At 45.0% G+C, this 20,258-nt stretch overlaps 1 protein-coding gene across 3 annotated transcripts in view; it reads left to right on the top strand.

Moving 5' to 3' along the window:
• LOC140546812 (spectrin beta chain, non-erythrocytic 1-like) overlaps positions 1–20,258 on the top strand; it is a 92,539-nt gene that overhangs the window by 35,075 nt on the left and 37,206 nt on the right. For all 3 annotated transcript variants that reach the window (XM_072670220.1, XM_072670222.1, XM_072670219.1), the window contains 2 exons: positions 16,117–16,268; positions 19,518–19,691. In XM_072670220.1, coding sequence (XP_072526321.1) covers positions 16,117–16,268; positions 19,518–19,691 — 326 coding nt within the window. The remainder of the gene's footprint in view (positions 1–16,116; positions 16,269–19,517; positions 19,692–20,258) is intronic.

Genomic DNA, 20,258 nt, shown 5'->3' with positions numbered 1-20,258 from the left:
TCAAAGGTGCCTAGGGTGTGCAGTCACTCACAAACTCCCATTCGTTTCACATCAGAGCACTGAGGTCAGAGAAGGCAAAGGCGGTGGCGGATATCAACAAACACCCTTTCACCATTCTGCTCAGCAGTGTTCATCTGTCTCTCGCTCTCTCTCTCGCTCTCTCGCTTTCTCTCACACATGAATGGAGGCCATAGGCAACAATAGACTCACTGTCCTCCCAACATTGTTTAATAAAGCACGATGCTGATTTCCCTCAGTTTTCTTTGTCCAGAGAACAGTTGGAGCTTTCCTTACACGTACAGTATGGTGCAAAATTAACATAATATTAGAATTAACATAATAATAACAATAATAACACGTGGTGGTGGTTCTCCTTCACTTCATTAGAACATCTCCTCTCAAAGTTCTCCTCTCTCATGGAGTCTAGTATTGTTTAGAGTTCTCCTCAGATCAACACCTGGTTTGGTGGTAAATCAGGGCTTAATGAGGGTAAATCAGGTGAGCTGCTGCTGCTGCTGCTGCTGCTGATGGAGTTGAACACATCCTCCACGCTGTGCTGGCTGGACTGGGGGGCGTCCAGGAGAACCCTGGAGGAACCGGGCTCTGTTCTTCAGGCTAGCGCACTGTGAGACAAGATCTCACTACTTTCTTTCTTCAGAATGAGAAGCTCTTGTTTCTCCTTTTTACTGGATTCATGTTCAGCTGCTTTATCTGTTCTGATGAGATCTGGAGCTTCTACTGTAGAACCCCCTCACTGCTGAGAGACATGACTTAGAATAATGGGATTAGGGGCCTGAAACCTCTGAACAGGACTGTATCTCAGTCACACTGAGAAGTGTATTCCAGGAGCTGTGGAGGTTCAGGTATGGAGCGCTGTCTGGAATTGTTCTACAAAATCATATCATGCCTTCGGTTACACCCGTCCCATTGTACATACACCAAATGTCCAAATGTTTGTGGACACCCCTTCTAATGAATGCGTTCAGCTACTTTGGGTTGCACCCATTGCTGACACAGATGTGCAGATCACACACAAGGCTTGTCTAGTCCCTGTAGAGAAGTACTGCCAATAGAATAGGACTCTTTGCTGACCCTATTGGCACCATCCTGCCTAATAATGCCAGGCGTGGGCTAGAGTGGTATAAAGCCCCCCAGCATTGAGCTATGGAGCAGTGGACCTAACTGCGTTTCCTGGACTGATGGATGGTGGTGCTCCATCCAGTACTTTCGGGATGAGGTGGGGTGATGATCATCCAACATCCTGACCTCACTAACGCTGCTCTTAGTGTCGCTGAATGCAATCAGATCCTCACAGCAATGCTCTTGGTGGAAAATCTAGTAGAAAGCCTTCTTCCATTGGACAGTAGAGTAGTTATTCCATCAAAAGCAGGATTGCCTTGATTTCAGAAGTAACAATGAATGAGCAGGTGTCCCAATACTTTTGTCTAGATAGTGTACTTGTTTGTACAGCTATAAATGGTGTTATCTAGCACTACAGAGGGGTACTTGCAGGACTCTATTGAACCCTTCGCTTGGTTTAGGTTGGGGTTTCGGCTCGTTGGCGATCTCCCATGTCTCAGGTTAGCAGCATGGGCAGGACATGTCCAAGCTCTGAGGCCTGGACCAAAGTCCAAGCTCAAGACTGACAGCCACAGCTTGTGGTGTTCTACAGTAGAGTCCGCTTCAGCTCCGCGCCAGAACCAGCCCCAAACATTTCATCAATTTCTACCGTCGCTTCCCGAAGCCAAGCGGGCATGGGCTGCGGAAGTGTTGCATTAAAAGACGCGATTATGTGTGGACGAGTTTGACGGCGGCCAGAAGCAACCCGCTGTTAACGAGCTCAATGACCTTCTGTTCCGCTCTTGGCTTGGCCACCCCGTCTAGAGCTAGAGCGAGAAAGACGAGCTCCGAAAGGCCCGGTTCTCAGCCAGAGATCCGTTAAAGTGTTTGATTGACTTCACGGACTGGGAAAAAGATGACAGTCCAAAAGCAGCAGGGTCGCAGGATTCTCCACACAAAGACTCAGTATATCAGCACATAGCTGCCAGCTGTCTGCAGCACTGGGAACCGGGCAGGGCGGCCGTGCTCTCGAATGACGATGAGCCGAGATGACAGCCGCGTTGTGTTCTTCGGTCTCTGGCCTGGAAGCCACAAAGAATCCTCGCTGGGAGCTCATTGGCCGGCGCGGTGCTTGCTCAGAGCTCATTGGCTGGCCAGGCAGTGCTGCCTTGGGATGTTAGCTTGAAGGAATATGGTTGGTTCTTCTGAGGGACACACAACAGGGGACGGATTAAGAATTCAAGATGGTTCGTCTTATGTCTCTGCTGGGTTTATGGGTGTCCCTGATGAAGGAAGATAAAGAGGTGGAATCCAAACCATGAGTCACACAATTATTGACAGGTTAACCAAAGCCTAGGAGAACATCTGCTATTGGTTAGAACCCAGCAGTCATTCACACCTGCAATAACAATGCTCTAACATGGAATCTGAGACCCATCCATCAGTGCATCTTTACTCCTCGACTGCTGAGCCCCGAAATCCTTTTGTCCATCCTATAAGCACAAGTTTGTGAACAGTGGCTTCTATATTTTGGCCTGGTGGTTTTACTTCTCTAGGTAATGTTGACTTATTGGCTAGCTTTTCTCCTCAGTACTGATTAATACTGGGCACTAATGTGAGAACTTCAAGGCTCCACTGTTCTTTTTATAGTAGAAGTGGACTGATCAGTGTTTTTGGGGCCAATACCGATCGTCGGTTGTCTTTCAGCTCAATCGGCTGATCCAGGGTGGGTCTGAATACCGCTCGATCCTTCTCCATCTCTTTTTTTAAATAGTCTTAAGTGTGTTCTCTATTCAGCGTATTCAGAGTAATATGTCTAGGGGTAGCGAAGTAAAACAAAAAAGTACAATTGTACTTAAAATACTTTAATATTTTCTAGTATTTAGTAACTAGAAAAAAATGTAACCCAATTAAAGTGTATTTTAATGTTGCATTGGTGGTTTTGTGGTTGGTGTAGCATAGTGGACAATAAACCTACCTTTCCTGTGACAGACTAGGGTTCATTTCTGTGGCCAACAGCCTAATCTCTTACACTCTGGTAGCTGATTGCAATCAAATCCTCACTGTAGAGACAGTTACTCCAGCAAAAGCAGGATCAATTCTTTTAATACTCTTGATTTCAGAAGAAACACTTGAGTAGAATGAGCAGGTGTCCCAATACTTTTGTCCATATAGTGTAGTTCAACTCCGTCAGTAAATCTGTGCTCTGATTGGCTGTCCAGGCTGTATTGTGCTTTGTTCAAAAAGCAGTCCTGACTGAAACACACTAATAACTTTTATGAATGGGCGGGGCTAAAGTGCTGTAAGATGTGTAGGCAGATTTTTTTTGTTATGTTAATTTTCTGTGACCTTAGTTTAAGAAAAAGCGTTTTTTGCAGCTCAGTTTAAATATGTATCCCCTAAAGACTAGATGGTGAGCAGGACCAAATTCTCACAGTCTTTACTGCTGTCCACAGATCTCCTGTAGTAGTTGGAATTGAGAGCCCCACAAGTTCTGATGAAATATCTGCTGATGGTCACTTCTTAAGCCATCACTTGATCACTCATCTTGTTGGCAGTCAGTTTTTCTGGATTATTCACCATAAAATCCCTTGATCCCCACAAACACTCCTCAGAACTTCTCAAAAGACCTCCATACAGCAACAGTGTGCTGCAGGTTCACCAACGTGTGTTTAATAGTGGTCCAGAGAAGAACATTGTAGTGGTTTGTCTGATAACAAGAATAGTTACGCCCCAATTTAGGCCATCGTTAGGTCCAGAACATTTCTCAGTTACTGGCTGTAAACTCAAGGACGTCTAGAAACTCAACGAATTCGAGGCGCACCGGAGATGTTTTGCTCCTCCCTTCGATTCGTCTGGGTGTAAATAAGCTAAATGCTCAAAAACACAAGGAACTGACAGAAGAGCTCCTCTTCTAAAGAAGTTCAGCAATCAGCCAAAGTGCAGCTGCAGGCCAGAAGAAGAGGAGGTGAACCCTTTGCGGCTGAGCAACCAAGGATGACCTGCCACCAGGGAACCCTAACCGCCGAGACGCGTTATTGTGTTACACATGGAGAGGAAAGGCCTGGCTGTGCACAGACTATTTCAGAAGCCGTCACGGTTGGTGTAATTTCATTGCCTGCGAGTCTCGTAGCATGTTACAGCATTGCCACCTGGGAAGCCGATGGATTTTCCAGGCCGAATCATGTTCTCTTAGGATGTCACGTGATCCGGATCAAACGATCCGTGACTTGTTTTTGCGCTGCCAGCATCAGAAATTGAGTTAGCGAGGATTGCTGGAGAAGACCAGCCCCTGTGAAGCTCCACCAGGTGGTTTATGGTGCAGAGTGGGGGTAGTGTGGACCATGTCAGTAGTTCATGGTTTCACATCCTCCCTACCCCAACTCTCTCTCTCTCATTCTCTCTCTTACTCTCTCACTCAGTCCTTATTGAAGACAGATGTTGGGTATAATGAACATCTCTATCTTCAGCGCTGTGGGCTCCACCCCTCCCAAAATAGCACCTATGCACAAAGCCTGATGTCACTGGGTGTGAGATGTTTCCATGTGGCCCGCTCGTAATTAAAACAAGCGTCCCTCGCTGACATGTCCCCCTCCCCCTCTGCTGACCCGGCTTCATGGACAGTTGGGCTTGCCATCAGTTTTGTGTTCTGGCCAGTGCATCAGTATCAAAATCGAAATACACTGAACGTCCAAATATTTGTGGACACCCTCTACTTGGAGGGGTTGGAATGGTGTCCTCTGGAATGATGGTGGTGATCAATCCAATACTTTTGTATGGGATGAGATTGGGTGGTGATTAACCAACATCCTGACCTGGCTAACCTGGCGCTGGTCACTGAATGCAATCAAATCCCCACAGCAGTGCTCCACCAAAATCGAGTAGAAAACCTATCCAACAAAAGCAGGATAAACTTAACTTAATACCCTTGATTCCAGAAGAAACGAGCAATACATGAGCATGTGTCCCAATACTTTTGTCAGTATAGTGTAGTTCAACTAAATCAGCCTCTGGGTGAGCCATGTTTTCAAAGGAAGACGTTTTCTCAGGGTTCCCACAGATGAAATCGAATGAGTTCAGTTCCTGAGTGGTCTGGAGTGAATGGAGGGTTTCATGTTTGCTTAAGAGTGGCCGGCTCGGTCCTTAAAGCAACACTGGGAATGGCTAGCACATGAGGCCTTTGAGCACTACTTCCAGAAGTTTCTGCTGTGCCGTATCAGTTTACTCCTCCTGGCACCTCTCCACAAACATGTGGCCTTCTGGTTAAACAAAACCACCGTGTCGTTCTTCAGCAGCCCTTGTTCTGACAGATTGCACAAATTTTCTTTAAGCTCACTGCAGGAAATGAAAGTCTTGGCAGACGTTACACGACCATGAAAATATTTTTCTTGAATGTTGGGATGGATATGGAGGTGGCAGTTTAGGGATCAGCAGACACTGTGAGATTTATTGTGATAGTGAGCTGCAGTGCAGTCTCTTTGGAACAGTTTGTGGAGACTGTACGATTTTGGAAATCTTGTTCTTTGGCGAAAACGACTGACGTGCAGTGCAAGTTTGCAGTGTCCGGACAAAGCCTGCGATTTATACGCTCACACCGGACAAAAGTTGACAGTCCGAGCAGTCACACTGCTCATGAAACACAGCTCTTAGGCAGAGTACTTCTACATACAAGCACTAAAGCAGAATATAGCACCCTGTATATCAAAAATAAGCATAGCTGTGCTAAATTGTGCCATGCTATAAGCTGAAATTCCATGAAACGCGAGAAAAGTGCATGGACCCACCAGTGGCTGGGAAGATGCCAACTGGAGGTAAGCAATCACTCAACTGCGGTTGACCAATATGACCTACAACGCACAGCTTGGAAATCTGCTTGCGAGATTGCTCAGACTATGAGAAGAGTGTCCAAATTTAGGCATTAGAAATCCATGCAGTTGTCCAGTTGTAGCCTGATCAGGACATATACAGTTCAGCCATGTCACTTCACACTGGCTTTCTGTAGCTGCTGCCCTCATCAGATTCAAACCCCTGACTCTGGCCTACAAAGCCAAGACTGGACCAGCCAGCCCCTCCATACTTGATGGCGATGGTCAAAAGCCGATCTGCACCAAGAGCCCTTCTAGCTTCAAGTACGGCTTGGCTCGACCCGCCATCCTTTAAGATCCACGGAAGACGAGCGTCCAGACTTTTTTCTGTCCTGCACCAAAGTGGTGGAACGAGCTTCCCCTGGGTGTCCGAACAGCAGAGTCCAACGCTCACTGTCCTCAAACCCAGACTGAAGACCCTCCTCTTCTGAGAGGACTTGGGCGAAGAGTAGAGTATTATGGTCTCCATATTGACTTGTGTTTAGTATAGTCAAAAATTAGAGGGGTCTTTGAAACTAGCTCAGGTTATTCTTGAGTAACAGTAAAGCACTTTTTTAAGTCTGTAAGTTTGTAAGAGAGGAAAACCTTAAACTCTGGTGTAGACTTAAGTAAACGAGCGAGATGTAAAAACCGCCCAAGTGAAGCTGAAGTGCTCATGTCTCCTGTTATGCTGAAACTGATGCTGATAGCAGGGCTCAGTTAAACTGTCAGGGCTGTTTGTCTTGAGGGAAATCATTAACACCGCTGGTGAGGAAGGGCTGCGGGAGGGAGGGTTCCTATCTGTAAACTTGCTGGTCTTTTGTGTTGATTCTAATTGGGTGCAGTTCATTGTGAGGCGATGAATCTCACTGTTCAGTCTGTTAAAGGGGAATTCCACAGAACGTCTGCAATTCTGAGTTCAGCCAATGAGACGTAGGCAAACTTCAAGTGGGGGTTTGCTGTGAAACTGTGCTTCACTGTAGAGAAACTTGGACTTTCTTAAAGTGGTGGTAACCTTGGTCGCCATGACTACAACATCAAACACACAGCCATTTTATTTACTGTCCAAACCCACCAGTGAACCTACACGAGTTCTATATGGCATGTTGAGGATTGGACACCAGGGTCTTGGGTGCCCAAGGCTCATTGATGCTCATGGAGGACCCAGGACTTACAGGTTCTGCTGCTAACATTAGTCTTGGTGCCAGATACCACAGCAAGGCACTTTCAGAGGTCTTGTAGAGCCAATGCCTGACCAATTTAAAGGTGTTTTGGTAACGCAAGAATAGAATATTAGGCAGGTGTTTTTAATGCAGATGCAGTTGTTTTTTAATTAAGATTTTAATTTTAAAAGCAGAGATTGTTTCCAGTCCCAGGCTGGAGACGTTGACAGACTGTTGCCTTTACTTCTAGCAAGAACATAAACCATGACTGGAGACTGGATTCAGGGGCCAGATTTGAAGACCTGGGTTCTAAAGCCTTGTTTAAAGAGTGTACCACAGGACACCTTCAGAAGACTTGTAAAACCCAGGCCTCCATGGATCTAAGCTATTTAGGAGGCATCAGGGGGATCTACACAATATTAGGCAGGTGGTTTAGGCTGTGTGGGAATGTTTTAAAGGTTCTTTACCAAGTTAAAGGTTCTTCACATTGAAAACATGACTCTGTATAGACCCAAAAGTGTTTTTTTTTATAGCAGGGGTCTGTAGATCTGGTCATTGATCCTGGTTCCAGTCCAAGACTTACAAATCCTTGGTAGGTGTGAAGCAGCATGGCCAACCAGTTACAGAAACCAGAGCTGAAAACTGGATTCAAGGGCCAGATTTGAAGACCTGGGTTCTTTAGCATCGCTCAAAGCACCTTAACTTTTAGAAGTGTACCACAAGACGTCCTCAGAAGCCTTGTTAAACCCAGGCCCGGGCCTAAGCCACTATTATGAGAAGGTGGTTTTCATGTTTTTGCTCATCAGTGTAATGGAAAGGTTCCGTACTAGTTGACTTCTTACGACTTTCTCTAGAAATGTTTCTTCAAGTCAAGAACCATTGAGAACATTCACTTTCAAGTCTGAAGGAAGGCGGAGATAAGATCTATAAAAGTATTTGCTTCTAAAACACAGAAAGCAAACATGTACAGTCAAGTGGGACTTTATTGCACAGCTTTTGCCTGTTTATCATGCCTACTGCTTCAGGGTAGACATTTTTCAAGAGTATTGTAATTGCTCTTCTGTTGATCCACCACTTACCAGACCTGAGAGCACGGAGTGAGATAGATTTGTGAGGTAATTTGAGCGCTGTGTTGTAGTTTAGGTCGTATTTTCCCAGCCAACATGCTCACATGGGTGGAACGTGGGTTCCAGGTAGGTTCCAGGTGGGCATTGTCCCTTTGGGTGGGTTTGTACATGAGTTGTAACTGGGACACAGTTGGGCTTTCCGAATGGGCAACATCATTGGAGCTAGGGATGCACCGATCCGGCTTTTTCAATTTCGATACTGATACCGATACATAAACTTTGCATGTTGCCATACCATTGTTGAACTAATAAACCGTATATCTCACCATGTGGGAGAGACTTAAGGCATCAGGATTGACTTAAACATTACTTTTATATAATATAACAAATTAACACATAGATATAAATGTATTAAATTACTATTTATTTGTCACTTTACTTAAATAAACAATTGTGCAGGACCTTGACTGAGTCAAACTTCTTAAAATATAATAAATTATAATATTAAATATTAAATAATTAAAAAATATATCAAATGTTTCAGCCAAAACTGAAAATAAGTAGCTTATTAGTAATCTTCTTTTTTTTGCGTAATAATTTTTTTGCGTAATATAGCGTAAAATAAAATCTAGCAGCTGAACCTGAGAATAAATAAGTAACTTGGTCAAACATACCAGCAGCAATCAAACATTTAGTTCAGTCTCACACCAACCAATTAAAGTGAAAGGATCGGTTCCATCGATCAGCCTAATTATCCGATACCCGATCCAGCTAATTTTGTTAATATCGGGACCGATATCCGATCCTAAAATCGTATCGGTGCATCTCTATTTAGAGCCCACCCTAATCTCACATTGGGTCCAATTTAGGCCTTATGTGCAGTGTACAACCCAGAGGAGACCCATGTTTAATCCCTCCTGGTCCCATCACTGACCATGGTGGGCCTCCATATGTGGGTACATGGAACCCATGGACAGAACATACCCGTACAGGCCCCACATGAGCAGGTTATCTGGGTTTGTGTCTGATGGGATTCCCATTCCTCAGACTGCCCTCGTAACCTCCTCCAGTTCTCCACACCTATCTGTGATGGATTGGCTTGATAACATGCTGCTCTGCTGGCACGGAGTCACTGCTGTAAATGAAGTTACAAGTGTTTGCTCTCACCCCGCGTCCTCGGATGCCACGGAAAGTGATGGAACTACTGTATTTTTCCATGCTGGCGTCTCTGGCTCGGAACGATTTATATGGGACGCTTCAGCTGGAGGAATCTGATTGGTGTGTGTGTGTGTGTGTGTGTGTGTGTGTGTGTGTGTGTGTGTGTGTGTGTGTGTGTGTGAGTGTGTTTGCGCATGCCTGTGGGATTGTAAATGAATATCTTCTACTTACAGTCAGTTAGAGCTGTCATGATGACACGCTGGATTACTCAACCAAAGAAGCTGCAGTTAAAATGTACCTTCTTAAAGACTTACCAGTTTACATGATAATCAGCCATAACATTAAAACCACCTGCCTCCTATTGTGTAGGTTTCTCTTGTGTCACCAAAATAGCTCTGAACCAATGAGGCATGGACTCTGGAAGGTGTCCTTCAGATATTATCAATGAGCCTTGGGTGCTAATGATGACCCTGTCGCTGCTGATTCACCGGTTGTCTTTTCTTGGGTCGGGCACTTATGGAAGGTACTGACCACCCCACTAACAGCCCACAAGACCTGCCTGATAGTCATCATCTAGAACATCACAGTATGGTTCTTCATTCTTCATTTTTCCTGCTTCAGCACCTTCACTTGCTGCCTAATATATCCAGCCCTCGACAGGAGCCACTGGAACCAGATCATCACTGCTTATCTAGAACTCTGAAAGCAGTCTAGAGGCACTGCCTGTTCTCCAGCGCAGCAGGCTTGCGGGGTATGTGGAGATGGATAATGCATGATTAAACTAGGTGGCCTATTTTAGCATGGAGTGCCCTCCATGAGCCTGAACTTCAAGGATTTGCTGAAGGACACTCGACAAGTCTTCTAGCCTTTCTGCTGGCTCCTGTAGACTGGTAGCCCTTGAGAGAAGGACAGTGCATGTCTAAGACTTTCCACGTTCAGCCTTGTGTGTAATGGGAGGAACTACTGTATGATATCACATCCGGTCTGGAACCCTTGCTGGGCCGTAGATGAGGTGGAGGAGCTTTGTTAGAACTCACAATGTGCTGAGGCATGCGCTTTTGTTTGCCCGCTTTGCGAGCGTTTGATTGATCGGCTCTGGGCAGCGCCCTATCTACTGATCCAGATGGGAGCTATAATTAAACTCCTGTTTGTTCACGACAACACGAGATATTTGGCACAGGGGTGCAGCTCAATAAGCAGCATGTGATCGCTGGCTCACTACTGTCCAGAAGTTGGGTCATATAAGTCATATCAGCCTCTTCCATTTCAACCAGCATCTTCATCTAACTCATTCCCCAGACTCACACTCTGCACGCAAACAGGGCAGCGGCCTGTGGTTATATATCATGGCCACCTCATAAACTCATAAACTGTGCATATATAACATATATATATATATATGTGTGTGTGTGTGTGTGTGTGTATGTATGTATATAATTATGTACAATACCAGTCAAAAGTTTGGACACACTTGGTTGAATGATCCAAATGTCCAAAAAAATTTTTTAAAGAGGACTATGGAGGGGGGATATGGGTAGACACCATAGTTAGGGCGCCGTGGCTGAGGGGTTTCAAGTAGGCCTAAGTTGTAGGACCATGGCAATGTGTGTGTGTGTGTGTGTGTGGTGTGAGGGAGGATATACCCCTCAAACCATGCAGCTACAGTATGTTAATGTACATTAATACACACACACACACTTTTACTCATTTAGCAAAACCAATAAACTGCTTTAATAGCCTATATGATGAGCCTATCAGCTCCTTTCAGTTCATCCTACAACATGGGCCTACTGAAACCCCCCAGTCAAGATCCATCCTACGGTGGTCATACCTGTGTGTCCCTAGTGTCAACTTTTTTTTTTTTTTTGAAGAATTTTGATGATGATCAGCACACACTCAAGCAGGTGTGTCCAAACTTTTGACTGGTACTGTATATAGAGTGGTATGAAGTGTATAGGCGAGTATGAGACGTGGCTGAAAAGGCCAGAAAGCATAAGCTTGCCTGATCTCCTCTTTCCTTCAGTGATTCAGAAGCTGGTGATTATCAGTTACTGTGCGAGCTGAAGGAACGGCTTCCGGGAGAGTCGGGGACGGTGTGGTCAGTCTCTATAAAGGCACCAAATGTTGTCTTGTCAGCTGAGGTCAAGGCCAAATAGCTTGTTTAATGGGTCTGACATTGACCCAGAGAAACACACACACACACACACACACACACACACACACACACACACACACACAGCTTCTTTAAACGTGTCTCTAGCTTTTTAGCCAAGCAGTGAAATACAGGCCTAATATAGCCTTCAGCCTGTTCAGCAGTATCGATTAGCTCAGGCAGACTTACCATTGACACATCGCTTTTGACCGAGTAGCAGAAGCAATCACTTTGCTGCACGTCAGCGAAACCGTGAAGGCTTTTAACGTCACATGATCCTTTACTCAGTTAATGCAGTCCCTGTCTACTGTTCCCTGCTGGCCCGCTGAATAATTCCACCCGTAATGCATCAGACTGGGTTTAATGAAGCGCAGGCTAACCGTACAGCGTAGCTCTGTGTGCTTTTAGATGTCAATGTTTTGCTGTTTTTGGCTTTTTGACTTGAACTACCAAACCCTAAACCCCAGCATATCACTCCCTAAACCTAACCCTACCCTTAAACATACTAATCCAAAAACCTCCGAACCTGAAGCTCTTACTATTCAGTTAATAACCCTAATGCAGAAACTATCGTAAATGATTTATGGAGTCCCACAGGGTTCCATTTTGGGGTCTATGAAATTAAATGCTGTTAAATATGGCTGTAATGTAGTTGAATGTGGGTTTACATAAAGGGTCTAAGGGGTCAACCACATAAGGGAGGGTGCCCTCCTATACTAAACCTGGACCAGAGTCTGGACCAAATTGATACATCAGCTCTGTCCATCTAATCCCATTCTAATCCCCCTGCAGCTTCTAGATCAGATCCTAGAATACATGCCTATTAAAAAAAAAAGTGGCTCGTTGTCCCGCCAAGACATGTCCTGCAGATCCAGCCGTGAAAATCCAGGGGCTTTCCAGAGTCTGCGCTGGAGGCGAAGCTGCTGACTGATTGTGGGGAGATCAGGATCTGGTCAAACCAGGACACGTCGGCCTGCTGCCACAGCCAAAGTGACACCGAAGAGAAGAGAAGCCAACATGAAGTCATATGATCAGCTGAGAAAAGGCAGCTGAAAGATTTCTGCTGTGGATTAGATCTACGCAGTGCCTTATCCTCGGACGCGTCTCATCGAGGGCCTTGTTAGAAGCAGAGAACCTTGTAATTGATCGTCTACAGCAGCAGTTATTCACTCAGGGCGAAGAAACAGACAGAACGAATGACGTTAAACTGTGGTTTTGAAACCATTCATAACAGCCTGGTGATAAACGGTCTGGGCAACAAAAAAAAAAAAAAACAGCATCACCATCAATACACAAGAAAAAAAAAAATATATAAAAAAAAATAATATATACATATATATATATATATATATATATATATATATATATATATATATATATATATATATATATATATATATATAAACTAAATATATATACAGTTAATCTAAAGCCACAAGCAATGAAATACAGCTCATCCCAATCTGTCAGAGATCAGATTGGGGACCGTCCAAGTCCTGTGTTTGTTAGCATCATTAGCCTAGCATCTCCTGTTTAAACTGAGGAACAGTCACGTCCAACAAAGCTTCTCGACTGAATCTGCAGATCTGATGGAAACAGCGCTGTTTCTCTGAGGTGGTCAGAGTCTCTTTAGGGTCACAGTTGGTTCTTTAATTACGAGGAGAAGCTCTGTTTGGACGATGGACCGGTCATCACTCACCTGAGGAGCGCGGACTTGTGAAAACTCGCAGCTCTCTGTAACATTCTTCATGGCTCTGACTGCACTTGCTCCCCTCCCCTCCTCTCTCTCTCTGTCTTTTCTCTTTTCCCGGAGCTTTATTTATTGGCATGGTCATATGAAGTGTTGCCAGAGCATTAGGCATTACTCATTGATCCGTCAGCACACACACACACACACACACACACACTCCTGTACCTGACCACACAGATATCGTCACTGTTTGGCTGAAATCTTTTTAACTTTTAATGGAAGTCAGAAATAATATTTAAAAAATCATATTGGAGCGTTTCTATTGGTCCATTCATCTGGAAATTCAGGACGAGCCCCACCCACCGTTTGCCCTCTTTGCACCCCTCTCTGTTAATAGTGTTGTGTGTATGGAGCTGGTGCGTGTAAATGCTGTGTGCTTGTATGTTGTGTGTGTGGGTGTTTGCGTGGGTGGTTGGGTGGATTGCGAGTTGGTGGGTTGGTGCATGCATGTGCGCGTAGGCAGGCAAACCCAGGCTTGTGTGTGTGTGTGTGTTCATGCTGAGTGCGTTTTGTGGTCATACACAGTACACAGTGAAATCCTTTAATGAATGCCCGAGCACATTAAACAACAAGCTCAAAATACAGATTGGATAAAATATAAAGATCAAAAGTAAAAGAACTTAATAAAAGCATATAATAAAGAAAGAAAATAAAAACAAAGCAATACAATTAAATAAAATAAATACTAAAGTAAAATGGAATTAAAAAAATAAAACACTTATTTATTTAAAGCTAAATAAAAACTATAAGTACAAATAGAATAAAGTTAAATAAACTCAATTAAAACAAATACCCTAAAAAATAAAATCAACAAAATGTAATAAAATAAACACAATAAATACAAAATAAAATACAGTTAAATAAACACATTGGAAAATAAATAAATAAAAGCATATAATAAAATAAAATCAAAACAATACAATTAAATAAAATCAATACTAAAGTAAAATGGAATTAAAAAATAAAAACCTTATTTGTTTAAAGCTAAATGAACACTATATAAAAATACATAAATAAAATAAAATAAAATAAAGTAAAATAAGTACAAAATACAATAAAGTTAATAAACTCAATTAAAAAAAATACACAAAATCAATCAAAAATGTAATAAAATAAACAAAATAAAATACAGTTCAATAACTCATTACAAATTAAATGAAATTAAAAAATATATAAAATAAATAGAGCTGTTGTGTAATGTAAAAGATGAGCATATGGTTGAGAGAGAGCAATAATCAGTTACAGTAAAAGCTGTGTTGAAGCTTATTTAGTACTCTGGACCCACAGGCCTTTTAGAATTGTGAAATATTCTAGTAACAATGTAATAAATATTGACCCTTTTAACATGTAAAGCAAAGCATTTGCAGGTGTGCTTTAGCACAGAGCTTGGTACAGGCTTCAGATTAGAGTGTGAATGTATACCCAACAGCCTGTCCTGGCCTTGTCCCAAACCGCGGACGTCCTCGGCCATCCATAATGATTGCTCACTCGCTAACTCTGGAGTGGACACATCAATCTTGTGCGATGACGAATGTGCTGTCCAACTTTCTAAACCGGCATGCCAGCGACTGCGCTAACGGTGCCCAGAACCAGGTCCTAGATGGAGCTGCGTGCCTCCGTGCAGCTTAATCTGCTGAGGGATCTGTGAGGTCCAGCCTGCTCGGGGAGGCTGCAGATCTTCCGTCCAGATTTCTATGGCAACAGGCTTTCGAGAGCGCTAGGCAAAGAGAGACGTTGGCGTTGACACACTCCATTGTGTGCGAGAGGAAGAGTGAGCGTGTGGGTGGGTGAGTGGAAGTGTAGGTGATGGTTCTGCCTATGGCTCCAGGAGATAAAGGAATAAAGAAGAGTGATTTATGGGATTTTCTGGCACCTCCGGACCACCCGACTGGACCTGGGAGGGGGGAAAAGCAGACCTCAGATCAGATACTGATGAATCGGGTTCTGCAGCTGAAACAATTGCTGGAAGCAGCAGATCTGCTCGGACAAATCTGATGGTGGATACATAGGAATGTGCTGTCTGGGTGTTTGGCATGGCTTGGCCTGGACAAAGCTGTTCCTCTGCAGTGCAGTGCAGTGGAAGCAGAGGCTGTTTTAGGAACAATGTGAGTTGGTTATGTGGCTTTCGTAAACACGCCCACACCCTCTGACATGAATTCAATGCTGGGTATAAACAGGATGGATGCATCCGAGCTGATTTGAGCTTATTTTTAGTAAAGGAGTCATAGAAGGCCTCATGAACGCATGAATGTGCCTGTATATGTTGACCCAGTCATCTTCAGATGAATGCCACAGCATTTCTTGGCCAGTTCTCGCTGTCTCTGGACGGGGAGAACGGCCCTCCCTGTTCCCTATCACTCCCCAGGGTGAGGCTAGCCAGATTGGGCGGCTTTTGGGTACATGATGTTGACGTAGCGTCATCGTGTCTCAATGGAAGCTCATGGTTGGTTGAGTGGACTCTCTCTCTCTGGATCTGGGACACCAGACTTCAATCTTGGGCCTTCCGGGTGTGTCATGGGCTTAATTTAGCAAAACACTGACGAAGGAATTTGCCTACCTGATCACCCCTGGGAAGAGTTCCACATTGGCCCCACAAAAGCCCACCAGAGTCAGCGATAGGACCAGTAGGGGTTAACTGTGGGCCCCATCTGAATTTTTACACTGCATACAGAACCTAGATGAGACCCATGTGAGGTCAGGGTGGGCTGTAATGATGGGGCCCATTTTTGGAAGCCCACATGGGTCCCAATAACAACACATGTACAAACCCACTCAGATCCTATGCCCACCTGGAACCCACCTTGCCCATGTTCTACCCATGTGAGGGGTAGTGGGGGTGCACCAGTGTTTCTTCTGCAGTGCCTCTCAAGTTGGTGTTCATCTGCCATGACTCTGACTCTTTCCTCTGGTCTTATATCTGCAGACGAGCGCGAGGCAGTCCAGAAGAAAACCTTCACCAAGTGGGTGAACTCCCACCTGGCCCGCGTCTCCGGCCGCATCACCGACCTCTACATGGACCTCAGGGATGGCCGCATGCTCATCAAGCTCCTGGAGGTGCTGTCTGGAGAGAGGCTGGTGAGTAGCCTGCAGTGCTAGCAGTTTCAGATAGGGTGCTGCTTCCAGACCAGGGTTAACTTCACCTTCAGCAGCCGTTAAGCTCCGTGTTAAGGCTAGTGTGTGTGGTGCAACCCCACTTTGTTGGACCTGAGTAGAGCCAGTGCAGCCGGTTGCTCTAAAATCCTCTAAATTACAGGGTCATTTACTGGCTTAGACCATTGTTGGGAAAATGGTAGAACTGGTCTCAGGATTGGGACCTGATTAGGTTTCAGCTGCATCCGGCTACTAGCTCCTGAAGGCCCTGTGGGGTTAAGTTACAGGAGTTTTGTGGATAATAGAAATGCTCCCACAAGTGCTGGTGGTGGGCTTGAACTGTGCTCCCCTGTGTGGAGACTGTGTGTATCAGCCATATAGCTGAAAACTGCTCTGTCCTTCACTACTGGTCTACAGAAATGCTCCTCAAATTATATGTTAATGTAATTTTTTAATATATAAATCTCTCTATTCATTATTTATATAGCCTATATATATATAAACAGCTTTTAAGACCCATTTATACTCCCTTTATTTATTAAAATTAAGATGTCTGTTTATTTATTATAATATTTATTATAATTTAACCGACACTTCTATCCATCCTTTACATTGGCATGGATTTTAAGCAATGCATCCACCAGAGGGTAGTTGGCGATGATCGTGCTGAGCGTAATAATGGTCTTGTTTGCCTGAACTATTGGCTGCTCTGCTCCCACAATTTCCCGAGGTACTGCTCTGTTCGCTCTGTGTCCGTAAACGTTCAGAAAATGTCCACAAATGCAAATTAAATCAACGCAGAATACGGATGGAAGCCTCCCTTGTATCCATATTTACGGTTGATCGTAAATGAGCCTTTACAGGAAGTCATATAGTGAGCAAACGCATATTTTTAACTTGTGCTTGCAGATGTAAAGAGCTATAAACCTTTACTTTTATTTTGCTCAGTCAATATCCAGTCCGAGACACTACTTAAACCTCTTTCGCCAGGCCTCCCAGTGGTAATTATGCTGGGGGACCGTAAATAAACTGGATGTTTTTTTTTGTTGTTGTTTACTACTATTTAAAATCTGCCAAATAGCATGAACCTGTTGGCACCATGCTGCCTAATGCTAGGCCAGGCATGGGCTAGAGGGGTATAAAGCCCCCTAGCATTGAGCTGTGGAGCAGTGGCGGAGCTGTGTTCTCTGGAATCATGGTGGTGGAGCTGCATCCAGTACTTTTGGGGTGGTGATCATCATCACTAATGCTGCTCTTGTCGCTGAATTCAATCAAATCCTTACAGCAATGCTCCTCCAAAATCTAGTAGAAAGCCGTCTTCTCTGGACAGTAGAGGCCGTTACTCCAACAAAAGCAGGATTTCTGAACGATTGAGCAGGTGTCCCAATACTTTTGTCCAGGGTTCTCTACTGGTTTAGCCTCCACTAAATGTATTCCACGTTTCTCTGCCGTGCCATTGCGAGCTTAAGCTCCTGAGTTTAATCCACACAGTCGATGTGACGAACAGTAAGCTCTCGCTGTCTCCACAGACCAGAGCTGTGGCTTTTTGAACCAGTCCTTTCTGACCCACTCAGGCATGAAGCTCTGGAATCAGTAATGCAATTAAGTAGTATTATAGACTGTGCCACTCCGACCAGCCTCATCCTCAGCCCTCCGGCCTCGTGACTTCCAGTGGATTGCTCCAAAATCCCAAATACGCTTTCCTGAAGCTTTCTGGGTGCCTCAGTGTGAGAAAGATCTGACCATGGTTTCAACCTCAACCCGAACCCGAACTAAATCCTTCTGCTGAAAACGATGCCAGTCAACTAAGCCCACCTTCATCCCTCCACCCATGCCTCTTTCGGCTAGTTGGAGCAATTATCAGCAAGGATGAATACAAAGGTCCCTTTCATACCCTCAACAAAAGGGACGGAACAAGGAAGCTTCATGAACCTCGTTGAGATGGTTGATTGATGGATGATCGAGATGATATTGTGGTGTCATGTCGTGTAGGTGTAACTCCGAGCCAAGAAGAACAAGGCCGGTGCCAGGAGCTGAGCTCGAGTGTTGATGCGCTCAGAGATACTCTTCATGCTGGAGCATGATCTGGCACTTTGCCATGCATTGTAGTGGATGAGGGGAACCTTTTAGCTTGTTTCTGAGGATGAACGATGGATCAGTGGAGATCTGTGTGTTTAAAAGGATCATTGTTTGAAACGTTGGTCATCCTTTGAGGCAAAAACTGGACTGACTGGAGATTTAAGAGGTACGCAGAATAGCTTAGAAGGCAGTAACTGAGCTTTTATACAGGATGCACCCTTTTAAAAATATGGGCTAGGTGGGTTCCAGGTGGCCCCCATCGTTACAGCCCACCCTAATCTTACATAGGTCCCATCCAGGCCCCATATGCAGTGTACAACCAAGATGGACCCCATGTTCAACCCCTCCTGGCCATGACCCTGGTGAGAATCCATATGTGGGGCCAACATGGACAGAGCATTCTGGCTTCCAGTCGGGCTAACCATTCAGGCCCCGGGCTGGCCGAAAAGCGTATGTTTGCCTTCTAGACCGTAAGAAGAAGGAAGGGAGGTCAAGGTAGCAAAACCACCACTGTAAACTCTGCACTGTCGCTACCTGATCCGCATCCCTTGGCCAATCAGGTGGCGACAAAGCCATGTCGGTGCCCTCAGGATCAAACAAGCTGCTGCATCCGGCAGATTACAGTGAACACCAAGGAAACTACAGTGCTCCTTCGAGGAACGTTGAAGCTAGCCTGTTCTTGGGGTTGCATAGGGTGGTAAGTGCTAGGCCACGGTCTCTAGGGCACAAGAAAGAGGCGGCAACTGCTGCTGGGACATGGCTGCACTTGTTAGCCACCCTATGCAGGTCCTCAGCGTTAGCGGAGTCTTCTGTTACAGAATGAGGACATGGAGAGGAGGCTAAAATAGAAAGAAGGCTTAGCGCTTCTCAGCAGGGATCCATGGCAGGTGTTATTCTTGCTGGTTTCCCTTCTTTTGAAAAAGCATTACGCTTCACAACAGAATTGAAGGTTCTTCTGGGGCTCCTTTTATAAAATATGAGCCCTAGAAGAACTTTCAATTCAAAGTTATTTCTTTTGGTCCATAATCATGAAATTCTGATGCAGTGTAAAGGCTAATAATGTCAGAATGTGAAAAATGAAAGGTACAAGGTTTTTGCGTGGCAGAGACATTGTGTGTATATATAGATCAATGACATACTCCCCATGTTCCCCAGCCGAAGCCCACAAAAGGCCGCATGCGGATCCACTGTCTGGAGAACGTAGACAAAGCCCTGCAGTTCCTCAAAGAGCAGCGCGTTCATCTGGAGAACATGGGCTCCCACGACATCGTAGACGGCAACCACCGCCTCACGCTCGGCCTCATCTGGACCATCATCCTGCGCTTCCAGGTCAGCTGACCTCTGAGGTCTTTTCCTCTTTCTATTTCCTGTGTTTTGACATTGGTTTTGACAAGCCGTCGTCCACTTGGACTCATTTCCACAACACCCACCTGGCGCCGTCCCTTTTCCGCTTTGGGGGGGCCGTCTGTGTACCGTGCTGGTAGAGTGGGGTACGGGTACCTGTGTGGTGTAAATTCCACAGTGAGGCAACAGTGAGCAGCTCCCCCAGTCCCGACTTCAGCTTAAGCTCGCCAGATTTAGCTTTAGCTTTAGGTCTCCAGGGGGCTCAGACTCAAAGAGAGGGCTGCACCATGTTAGCCCTGGGATTGGTCAACGGTCCTAAAAGTGGGTCAGGTTTACGTCAGCATACCCCTGACCAATCCCAGGGCTAACATGGTGCCCCCCATTCCTCTTGGAGAGGAGAGCAATACTGGTGAAATACAGCAGACGCTTATTAGACTTTTTAGACGGGGAGCCAGATTCACTTCATTAGAATGAAGACTTTTAGGAGCTTTTAGGTTGGAAACTCCTCCATCTGTAATGTAAGTGCTGATACAACTCCATTACTGTACTCTA

The sequence above is a fragment of the Salminus brasiliensis genome, chromosome 24 (assembly GCF_030463535.1).
Source record: "Salminus brasiliensis chromosome 24, fSalBra1.hap2, whole genome shotgun sequence".
NCBI classification, from domain to species: Eukaryota; Metazoa; Chordata; class Actinopteri; order Characiformes; family Bryconidae; genus Salminus; species Salminus brasiliensis.
This window is presented reverse-complemented; position numbering and strand designations above follow the sequence as displayed.